This window comes from Armigeres subalbatus, chromosome 1, assembly GCF_024139115.2.
Source record: "Armigeres subalbatus isolate Guangzhou_Male chromosome 1, GZ_Asu_2, whole genome shotgun sequence".
NCBI lineage: Eukaryota > Metazoa > Arthropoda > Insecta > Diptera > Culicidae > Armigeres > Armigeres subalbatus.
Genome location: NC_085139.1, coordinates 103,113,180 through 103,125,682, shown reverse-complemented (window position 1 = coordinate 103,125,682; position 12,503 = coordinate 103,113,180). Strand labels below are relative to the sequence as shown.

General features: G+C 31.6%; 1 protein-coding gene across 3 annotated transcripts in view; it reads right to left on the bottom strand.

Annotated features, from left to right (window-relative positions):
* The window catches only part of LOC134203912 (uncharacterized), a 290,894-nt gene that overhangs the window by 269,172 nt on the left and 9,219 nt on the right, over window positions 1-12,503 (bottom strand). For all 3 annotated transcript variants that reach the window (XM_062678751.1, XM_062678755.1, XM_062678762.1), the window contains exon 2: window positions 9,803-11,207. In XM_062678751.1, coding sequence (XP_062534735.1) covers window positions 9,803-9,914 — 112 coding nt within the window. In that variant the 5' untranslated portion in view covers window positions 9,915-11,207. The remainder of the gene's footprint in view (window positions 1-9,802; window positions 11,208-12,503) is intronic.

The following is a 12,503-nucleotide window of genomic DNA, read 5'->3' as shown; positions in this document are numbered from 1 at the left end:
TGCAGAGGTATATTCGGCTTGCAGTGGGCGAGTGATTACATCATCATTTCCTCCCCCTTCCCTACATTGACTTGCATTCTGACCTAACAAATGAGATCACCAGTACTTGTACATTGAAGATGTGTGCTAGTCCCAAGCAAACATCTGTTGGTTCCCTGTGCAAGAACAGCTGATCTGGTCATAATGGAGTAGCAACTACGAGCAGTCAATCAAGCTCAAGCTCAAGCTCAAAGCTCACTGCTAAAAAAATCACAAAAATAAGAATCAAATCAAGTTCCTTTCCATTGCTTTGTTTTTAAATATTTAAAACTTTTAATTTTCAAAAAAATTAAATTTTAAAGTATAAAATTTCGGAATTTTTGAAGTTTTGGAATTTTAAAATTCTAAAGTCTTGATATTTTGTGATTATGAAATTTAGAACTTCGTCATTTTATAAATCGTCAAATTTATAAAATCATTAATCAAATCAAATCAATAAAAATTTAAAATTTTCAACTTTTGAAACTTTTAAACGAATTTAAATTATTATTTTTTTTAAAATCCAAAGTTTTAAATTTTTAGATGTTCAAAATTTAAAAAAATTAAAATTCTATGAATTTTGAAATGTTGAAATTCAATATCTCAAATCTTCAAAATTTTCAAAATCAAAATTTTAAATTTTATAATTTTATATTTTTTATTTTTAATTTTAAAATTTCAAACTCTTAAAATTTTAAAGTTTAAAAAAATTCAACATTTTAAAATGTCACAATTTCGAAATTTTAATGTTTTATATTTAAAAAAATTAAGAATTCAAAATTTTCAAAATTTTAAATTTTTCTAAATTTGAGAAACTAAAAATCTCCAAACCTCAAAACTTAAAATTTTACGTTTTTTTTACATTTTTTTTTAATTTCAAAATCCTAAAAAAAAATTTAATTTGAAATTTCAAAATCTGTAAATTTCAAAATTCCTAAACTTAAATCTTTCAAAATTTCGAAATCAAAAATTACAAAACTTACAAATTTAAATTTTTCAAAGTTTTATGTTTTCAAAACTTTACAATTAAAAAAAACAAAATTTCAAAGTCTAATTTTCTTTTAATTTTGAGATTTTGAAATTTACAAAATTCTAAAATTTCTAAATTCCAAAATTTTAATATTTTTAAACTTTGAAAATCAAAATTTCAAGATTTCAAAATCCCGAAATTTTCAAATTTTGAATTTTCAAAATTTCTAAATCTCAAAATTTTTAAATTTATAAATTTTAAAATTTTAAAGTTTCGAGATATTAAAATTTTGAAACTCACAAATTCAAAGTTTAACGATTTCAAATTTTTTGTCTTAATTACTTAATTACTTAATTATAAAATTTAAAGTTTTCAAAATTTTGAAACTTATAACTTTAAAGTTTTTATGTCTTAATTACATTTTTTTTAAATTCCAGAGTTCAGAATTCCAAAATTCAAAAATTTCAAAACCTCAAAATTTTGAACTTAAAATTTTACAATTTCAAAATTTTACGGTTTCAGTCTCAATTTCAAAATTTCAAAACTTTATATTTTCAAAACTTAAGAATTAAAACATTTCAAAATTTCAAAGTTTTCAAATTACGTTTCGAGACTTTAAAATTTTAGAATTTTGAAATTTCAATGTTTTAAATTTTGAAATATCAGAACTTCAGGATTTGATTTTTTTTCTAAACTTTTAAATTTAAAGAGTAAAAGTATAAAATTATAAAATTTCAAATTTTAAAATGTTAAGATTTTGAAAATTTTGTAGATTTGAAATTTTGAACTTCAACATTTCAAAATTTTGAATTTTATAGTTTTCAATTCTCAAAATTTTAAATTTTATAATTTTCAAAATTCTCAAAATTTAAAAATTTTAAACTCTTTAAATTCAAAATTTTAAGTTTTATTTTTTTAATTTTATTAAAAATTTAAATTTTTAAATTAAAGATTTTATAAATTTTGAAATGACGAAATTCTTAATTTTAAAATCTCAAAACTTCAAAATTTTAAAATCTCAAAACTTAAAAAATTTAAAACTCTAAAAATTCCGAAATTTTATACCTTTAAATTTTTAAATTTTTAAAATTCCAAGGTTTTAAATTTTTGGATGTTCAAAATTTTAAAATTCATTCTATGAATTTTTAAATGTTGAAATTCAAAATCCTCAAAATTTTCAAAATCAAAATTTAAAATTTTAGAATTTTTTTTTTGTTTTGTAAGGCTGATACAAAGATCCCCCATCGGTGTTTTTTTTCCAAAAAATAATATTTTGAGGGGGCAACAAAATAAAATTCGAATAATTTTGAGGATTTTCAAAACATTCTTTAACAAATCCGAGGAGTTTTTTGATTTTTTTTCATTTTAATATTTATTTTTTATTATCCCCCCCCCCCCCCCTTGACCTTTCGGAGACCAGTAGGACAAAAAGTTAATTAAATATTTGTAACGGCCTAATTTCTTATAATTTCTTAAATCTTATAATTTTTTAAGCTATAAAATTTTCAAAATTTTAATTTTTTTTAATTTGAGAAACTGAAAATCTCCAAACCTCAAAACATAAAATTTTAAGTTTTTAACATTATTTTTTTTAATTTCAAGATCTTAAATTTTTTTTAAATTCAAAATTCCAAAATTCCTAAACTTAAGTCTTCCAAAATTTTGAAATAAAAAATTACAAAACTTACAAATTTAAATTTTTTAAAGTTTTACGTTTTCAAAACTTTACAATTAAAAAAAATCAAAATTTCAAAGTTTAATTTTTTTTTCAAATTTTGAGATTTTGAAATTTCAGAATTTTAAAATTCTAAAATTCAATATTACAAAATTCTAAAATTCCTAAATTCCAAAATTTTAATATTTTTAAACTTTGAAAATCAAAATTTCAAAATTTCAAGATTTCAAAATCTCGAAATTTTAAAATTTTAAATTTTCAAAATTTCTAAATCTCAAAATTTCCAAATTTATAAATTTTAAAATTTCAAAACTTTATATTTTCAAAACTTAAGAATTAAAACATTTCAAAATTTCAAAGTTTGAAAATTTCAAATTACCTTAATTTTGAGATTTTGAAATTTTAGAATTTTAAAATTTCAATGTTTTAAAATTTCAAATTTCTTAAATTTTGAAATCTCAGAACTTCAGGATTTGAATTTTATTCTAAACTTTTAAATTTAAAGAGTAAAATAATAAAATTATAAAATTTCAAATTTTGAAATGTTGAGATTTTGAAAATTTTGAAGATTTGAGATTTTGAAATTTTGAACATTTCAAAATTTTAAATTTTATAATTTTATTATTTTATAATTTTCAAAATTTTCAAAATTTTAAACTCCTTAAATTAAAAAAAATTAAGTTTTATTTTTTTATTTTATTAAAAATTTAAATTTTTAAATTAAACATTTTATAAATTTTGAAATGACAATTTTTTTATTTTAAAATCTCAAAAAAAATTATTTTAAAAATTTTGATTTTAAAATTTCAAAACTTAAAAATTTTAAAACCCTAAAAATTCCGAAATTTTATACCTTTAAATTTTTAAATTTTAAAAAATCCAAAGTTTTAAATATTTATAATTTTCAAATTTATTGATTCATAAATTTATAAAATATATTTTTGCAATTCCTAATCATAATACATGGTTTACAGTTCGTCTTTGAATGATAAAACGGCCTACTTTTCCATACCAACGAAATGGGTGCTTTAATGACCATTATGCAACCCAAATGAGTTGCATAAAATCCATTATAGCACTCATTTGGGTGCTATAATGAAAAACCAACATCAGAACAGTTGTTACATGACTACAATTTGCTGAATTAGCTTGGGTAAGTGTTCAAATAGTGTATTCTCTGCGTCGCGTAATAAATGAAATAGTTTGATGGCCATGACATCAGAATTTCCAAAGGTAAGTTCATCTATCGTTTCAAGGCTTGTCGAGCTATGCAATACGGAACGATAATATGTAATATGATTGTTCTCAGCGGCAACGTGATTTATTGGTAAGAATGATCATGTGAAGAAAATCAGTCTGTACCGTTTTGGTACAGATTTATCATATTAAAGCCCATTTTCGTCATTGAAAAAAATAGCGTATGCAACTCGTTGCAAAACTCGATTTTTTCAGCACTCGTAGTATTTATCCAACTCGGCAAGCCTCGTTGGATAAACGTACAACTCGTGCTGAAAAAATCACTTTTTTTGCAACTAGTTGCACAAATTACTATTATAATTTTTAAAACATAAAACTTTGCAATTTCGAAGTTCTGAAATTTTAAAATTTTGTAATTGCGATATAAAAACATTGAAATTGTTAAGGTGACACGGGAAGCACGAAAAATCATCAAATCGTCATCATTTTCATCATTAAAGCTTAATTTTTTTTCTACAGCAAATATGATTTTGAAAAAGTATCACCGGCGCGTGCTTACTCGCAATTTACATGCTGATACATTTACAGTTACATTAAATAACTGTAAACCGAAATACGCCGCTTCAAAGTTACGAGGTGATAATGCCAGAAAGAGACAAAAGATAGGAAAAATAACACGGTGTGTAGTGCTTCCCCGAGTCACCTTAAGTTTTGAAATTATGAGTTTCAAAATGTTAAAATTTTAAAATTTTAAGCTTTTAAAATTTTCTTTTTTTAAAATTTGTTTTTTTTTATTTTTAGGTTTTGAACTTTTTAAATTTTTAAATTTGAAAATTTTGAAATTTAAAAATTTTAAAATTTTAAAAATTTTAAATAAATTATGAAATTTTGAAATATTAAAATATTGAAATTTAGAAATTTTAAAATTTTGAAGTTTTTAAATATTAAAGCTCTAAAATTTTGAAATTGAGCATGAGCATGAGCATTCTGACCGCACAATTCGTAGTTGCTACTCCGTGATTGACTGAACTTGCGAAATTGTACAGAGAACACAATGATTAGCTTGGGATTAGATACCCATTCTCAATGTACACGTTTCGGGAGCTCACATATTTAAAGTCAATAACGGCGCCGGCCACGTCCTTACGGTCATATAGGAATGGAAGGATTGTTAGTCCGACTCTTGTTGCTACTAGAGACCGAGTATACCTCTGCATCTCCACGATTGTCTTGGGATAGGATATCGTCTTAGTTTCAAAGGATAATTTATCTGGATTCACTTTGGTAAGCGATGCGATCTATGGGATGGGAAATAACACTAATACGAGTTAAAAGTTAAAAAACATGCACACCCGGTGGCATATGAAAGCTAAGGAGATTCGCGTTTTGGACGACCGCGCGGAAGCGCAGCACTCTGTACTCACTTGCTCGATGGCTACAGCAAACTATTGAAGAACTCGCTTTTTTCGACCGCGCGCGACATGCGCATGAGCCACCGAACACAAGATGATAGATATTTTATTTCTTTCCCGACGACTAAAATACGCACTGCACTTACTTGTTCGATAGATACTCATATTACCGGCCGCGCAATGCAGAACAAATAATTCGGCCGATCGCGCGATCGTTCTGCAGTCCGAAACAAGAGAAATCACGCACTGAACTGATTTCTACACGCTTAAAGTCAAGTACACATCGCATGAATAGCTTTCACACATCACGGCGACGCTTTGGCCAACTCTCACTATGAGTGAAAATTTTGTGTGAAACATAAGCAGTCGCTGTGTACTGTCTCACATGTGCATGATATGTGTAAGTGAGTTTGCCTCGAACTGTCAAAGTCCCTTCGGGTCGCTATGATGGCGAACGTGTGCAGAATGTGCTGCAAGAAATCGTACTTTTTCAGAGGTTTTCCTCTTGTTTCGATGGCGAAACAAAAAAAAGTGCGAATACAATCATCGCACTTTGTTTTGTTGATCGAAACGATTGGAGAAGCCTCCGAATAAGTATGGAAAAGTTGGCTTACTTTAACATTAACAATTGAGGTTAGGTTCGATTTCCGACTGCTCTCTCGCTGTGTAAAATGAACTCACCGAAAATCATCGGCCATCGGTTACACAAAAATGAGTAACATCGTAGTTACTCATAATATGAGTTGTTCCAGGAGAGGCCCGTTTTGTGTGAACGGAACACAAAAATATGTAAGTCATTTTAAGCGTGTATTACCGGCCGCGCAATGCAGAACAAATAATTCGGCCGATCGCGCGATCGTTCTGCAGTCCGAAACAAGAGAAATCACGCACTGAACTCTTAAAGCTCTAAAATTTTGAAATTTAATAATTTTGAGATTTTGAATATTTAAAATTTTGCAGTTTTGAGATTTGGAAGAACTGAAATTTTAAACTTTTTAATTGGGACATACAAATTTTGCAATCTTGAAATTTTGAAATTCAGATTCGAAATTTAATGACAAAAAGAGAGAACAGTTCTTCTTCTGCATTCGGCCAACAACAACCATCGTTCGATTTGGAAAGTACCGAAATTCTCGATAACCATCGGAGATCATCGGCTTCCAAAACGAAGCGACTGGGACAGTTTGAGTACAACATATGCAGGCATTTTACACACACTAAAGATAAGAACCAAACCAAACCATGTAGATAGACAGATAAACAATAACCATGATAATGACAACGATACACACATTTTGACTAGCATAACTTGTATGCAATAATTTTCTCCCATTTTGATACATAAATTGAAATTACAAAATGACGGTTAAACAGAAATAGTGTAGTGCAAAAAGACTAGAGTAGTGACCCACCCACTTTTTAAAGACGCTTTTTAGATAGTAAATATTAATTTTGTGTTGAAATGTGTAAATTTGTCATTGTCTAACTAATTGTATTTTGATTTGTTGCGAGTCAGAATTTGAAGATCAGCTTTCAACAAATTCTTTTGCTGCCCATTGCATTGAAAAGGCAAGTAGGCTGCAATGAAGGAAAATTGTCCAAAATTTGTTTCAACAGAAGCTCCCAAGGTTTCCAAAACTTTGGTTTCAAATGAAGAAAATAATTTATGTTTGATACGTCTATTAATGACAATGGCGACCCCACTACAGGCGCTGTCAAGACGATCATTTCTGTAGATAAAATAATTTGGATCTCTTTTAATGGAGAGTCCTGGTTTTAAATATGTTTCAGTTATAATGGCAATGTGCACATTATGAACTGATAGGAAGTTGAATAATTCATCTTCCTTACCCTTTAGAGAGCGGGCATTCCAATTTAGAACTTTCACACAATTATTTGGATACATTAAAACGGAGTCCGATAACAATTTTTTGTGTTTGTAAATCACTATAGGATTGATGAAATACTGTATTTTTCTGACGATTCTGAATGTTAAAAACAAACCACCAGACAAAAAACGTTTCATTTCTGTAAGATTTGTGCATTTTATGTTATGTATTTTCTGATTATGTTATGTTGTAATATTTATTGTAAAACCCTTGAAAAAGATTGCTATCGTTTTAATTGCTGAAGTGACTGCAAAGCCGAAAAATCCCCGCTGCTAAATCCAAACAGTCGAGAGCATCCAGTATTAAATTTACAAAAGGACAAAAGGTCGATTAAACAAAATGTTGAACCAGGCTCATACGCATTCCAGGGATTCTCTCTTGACAGACGACCTTTTGTCGATTAGACCTTTTGATCTCGGTAATATTTCTAACAGTTTATGATAAAAGATTTACCGAGATTTAGATATAGTTTACCAAGACTTTGGTTATCGTTATTTTAAAATTTTGAATTTTTTGCTCTGCACTGTAGTTTTTTGATGGTCAGAATCCAACATACATATCTAAGGATTTTTTTCAAATGGGCGTAATTGATTTTGACCTTAGCTTTTGGAACGGTGACGGTGCGCTTCATTCAAACTATTTTCGTCCTCTAATGTGCTCAACATAAAGAATGGATTCCAATCTATCTGGTAGTAACGTCAATTGAACAAAATATTCTTAACAGAGGAAGTATTAGCCGTTTCAAATTTCAAGGTCAAATGCAGTTACGCCTATTTGAAAAAAGTTCCTAGATATATGAGAGCAAAAGTAATTAATATCCAATCGCAGAGTATCAAGTGGAACCACAAAATACATAACAATACTGAGCTACAGTGGACATAGCTGAGCATAACTTCATTCAGTCGGTCCACACCAAGAATCGGAGAATGCTTACCGAAAAATAATAAACAAACATCCAAAATGTATTGCCTCATACAAAGGTTATTATGACTGCGTTCCCGGTGCACTCTCACGCAAAGCTTGAATGTGGCAAACGACCCTCACAGTGCATTTGGTGGCGATGATCAATGTAAACAGATGCTGCGATGTTGTTTGTTTTCACATTCCCTCAGTGACAACAGCAAAGCAAGTACATTTCATTTTATACGCTCCTAACGGTTCTTGATCTTTCCGCGCCGATGCTTGATCTTTACCCGTGCTCCTAAATCGAACAGCACATAGACATTGAGGGACTTCATGATCGAAGGGCATCCGCCTCCATCTGTATTGGTTGGACCCCTCAGTGAGTGACTAACTCGACTCGACTTACATTTTCCCTTCATATCGGCTTACGTCTCAATGCGTGGTCGATTGTCGAGTCGGTACTTCTTATTGTGGCTGAAAGAGGTGAAACCTGCCTTACCGCATCCATGCCTGTTGGTATAGTACCGGACCGGGAAACAATTTAAGCTGAATTCAAATCTTGAGAAACGAAGATAGGCACCTCAGCTAATTTCCATCGATTGCTCCTTAACCTATTCTTGTGTAAGCACCATATGCAGCATCAACAACATCGACAAACGCATAACACCATTACCATGCTGGCGCTAGGTGCACTTTACCATCTATTTTCTTTCATTAGTCGATGCTCACTTCAAGCGTACAATTTGTTTGTGGTGTTGTGTTTTTGTTTTTGAGAGAAAACCACAACTACGCACAACTCAAGAGCGATATTTGTCTACACGGAACTATTCAACCAATTATTTTGTTCCTTCATCTTAGTTCCTCACTTTCACATTTAATGACCCCAATTTGAGAGCTAAGCAATAAACTACTCATATGTTTGTGTACTTAACAAAATGTTAGCTTTGCTAAAACAACTGATGAGTTATTTTTAGGTTTTCTTGACATAACTCACGAAAGGCTTCGCTCTTTGAACAATGAACATTTAGATCTTTCTATTCTCTGCTGATCATATGTGATCAAGAATTTTTAAGGCGCAAATAAATTACAGGAGAATTGTGGGTAAAACCGACACTTCTTCCAATCTGTGTATGCTTATCTGACAGAATGTTGACACACTTTGAATAAGTTTACGATTGATTACCATTGAGAAGATGAGATTTCTAAAATTTTCGTATCAGTGTATAAAGTGATCAGCGTCTGATCCGAGATTGATTACAAAGCAGCATCATGGGCGTGCCAATAGGTCTAGGAAGTAATATTGAGTCATTACGGATAATGAGAATAGAGGACCTATATTTTTAAGTTATCTTCCTCCTGGATATATGAAATCGGTTCTCAGGTGTTGTTCTTTTATGATCCCTTTTCACCCCTGAAAGTGTAGTTTGTTAACTACGAAACTTTTTTTAAATTTCTTTGCTGAACCATTCATTTATTTAAATCGCTGTTCTAAACTTTTGATAATTAATTTAAAAATAAATGTTTACATTAGTTGTTAGATACTAACATTCAAATACTTTAAATATGTTTCACCCAAACCATTGAAAAAACTAAATGTTGCATCATTTCGAAATTCAGCCTCCGAAATGAGTTATTAACTAAACGATCGCACCTAAATTACTAAATGATCGAAACCATCCTTGACTTGCATAAATGTGTCCAAGCGTGTGAGAAAAGTTTAGCAAATCCAAAAACTTACCTCTCGATTGCGACGTGTTGTGATGGTTCCCGGAAACTGTACCAGCCAGAAGCATAAACGCGAGCTTCGCCACCTGGCTCCGAGCGAAGGCCCCAAGATCAAAAGTACCCATCTTCACTGGGTACTTTTTGTTATTTTTTTCGTCGTGACGTAGACTGGATATATTTTTTTTGCTGTTGCAGTTTTTTCTCCACTACTATGCGAACGCCTTTCAGTTTCTTCGTCACCGTTACAAAACTGATGTTGCCTTGTCTGAATAACAGTGACTTTGTTTTCTTCTGAACCGAACTGGGCAGCTAACTTCACCGTATTCTCATCGGTTCAACCACCGCTCCAACTATTTTCGGGGCTAATTATTTTACTTCACGTACTTCTCCTCCCATACCGCACGACCCCCATACCATTTAAAGGTAATCGTTTCCTTCTTTAATTTTTTTTAATTTTCGTTGACCAGGCTTCACTATTTTAATCCAAAGGACCCTTCTGTCGCGGATGACGATTTAAGGAAATTAGATTTTTTCCCACCACTCACACCCGCACTTCACTTTTAAAAGATTTTGATCGTGCAGCAGCGTCAATCTGGTCGTCGGATGTAGACACGATCAACGCATCTCACTGATCCAAAAGCAGCACTGAGGAAAGATGAAACAACAGAAAATACCTCTTGCGGTGCCTTGTCTGGTTCGTTCTTCTTCCAATGATGATCGATTTTTCGGTTCCTCCTTTGGATCTTCTTAACTCGTTTTTGTTTCTCGCGATAACGACGCCCAATTCCGAGTATTTTATCCGGTTCTTCGTTTCAGATATATCAGCTCTTGATTTTGTTTACTTGGAATCACTTGCTTCTACAAATGAGCTTACTCACTTATAAGTTACCAGATAAATGAATGATCTCGCATCGGTTCGATAGATCGACTGCCGCGGCAGTCATTGCCAAGTACACACCAGTTGGCGACAAATCAACTAAAGAACTATTTGAATCGAATCATTCACCAATGTACGACCACACACTTATGGAAAATTTCCGCACTTGTAGACACCGCGGAGGAAGACCTTTGGCGGGTGCTCACAACCCGAGTCTCGTTAGTTACCCACCGGGTGTAGCGCGCGGTTGCACTAATTAAGCGCAAAGTCACTTATTCTATTAGCTGAATTGACCTTTAAATTTCTTCCCTACCACCACACTACGCTTCCCGTCCACAGCAACCGTTTAATTTGTTCGACTTATTGCTCAATTGATGATCGTTGTGCTGCTGCTCCTCCGTTTTCACATGTACTCTTCTGCGGCACGGTAGAGGAGTCGAGTCAGCCAGCATCCATTTGCAATCGCAACTCCTACTTCCATCGGGGAACGTCCGCGCGTCGTACGTAATAAATGGTCCGCGCTAAAGTGAATCGGCTTCGTCTGTAAGTAGAAATTAAAGTTCGAGCTTAGACAATTATCAAAGCATACGTCGCACGAGAAATAGTTGTAAAACGACTAACAAATAGAAGGTTTGTTTGAATTTCCATTTTTATTCGTTGCTCTAAAGTGGAAATACACAAACCTTCTGCTTTTAATTCTTTTCAACTTAAGGTAAATCAACGAAGCAAACTCTCTCATACGACATACGTGTTTGTTCCTGCAAAAGATTAAGGAATATTTTCTATGATGATGCAATTTTCACAGCAGATTCCAGCTACTCAGTTGGCCATTCAGAAGTTGTAAAGAGATGAAATTGTTTTGGATTCGATAAATTGGGGTGCCAAATATCACAGCCCCAAGGAATTCCGCCCTCATGGAACGCCACATTTGCATCTGCAGAGATGTTTGTGTCGCGTTGCTTCGCCCAATCTGGATTTAAACATTCTTAGCTCTGACTGGGTTGAGCTTTATGGATTATAGGTCGTGCTTATCAGTTCGTTATGTTTCTGTAACAAAGTCGATGGTAGTACAGAAAAATATCTGAAAGTTGAGTCGTTCAGTTCCCCAAGGTTTTCGCAAATGAATCAAAAATACTATTGACGCTGGAAGGAGCACTAAAACCAGTTTACCGTCCAAAACGTCTAGTTGCATACACCTCAAATCAGTTGAGTGGCAATAGAATTGTATTTGTTTTAGAATTGGATTCAATTTGGATAGGATGAGGATTGAATTTGAACTGGATATGGATCGAATATGAATTGGATTGAGATTCAGGATTTGGAAAAGTTTTAATAGGAATTGGATTGGATTTATACTAGATTTGGATTTAATTCGTACCAGAATTGGATTTAATTTGGACTAGATTTGGATTGAATTTGGACTAGATTTGGGGTGGATTTGGACTGGATTTGAAATGGATTTGGATTGGATACGGTCTGGATGTGGATTGGATTTGAATTGGATTTGGATGAGAATTGGAATGGATTTGGACTAGATTTGGATTTGGACTGGATTTGGATTGGATTTGGATTAAACTTGCAAAGAATTCGGATTGAATTTGATTGAATTTGGACTGAATTTTAATTGAATTTAAAATACATTTGTATAGGATTTAAATTAAATTTAAATTTGATTTGGATTGAATTTGAATTGGATTTGAATCGGATTTGTATTGGGTTTGAACTGAATTTTGTTTGAATTTGGATTAAATTTAGATTGGAGTTGTTTTGGATTTCAATTGAATTCGGATTGAATTTTGATTGGATATGGTTTGGATTTTTATTAAATTTGAATTGG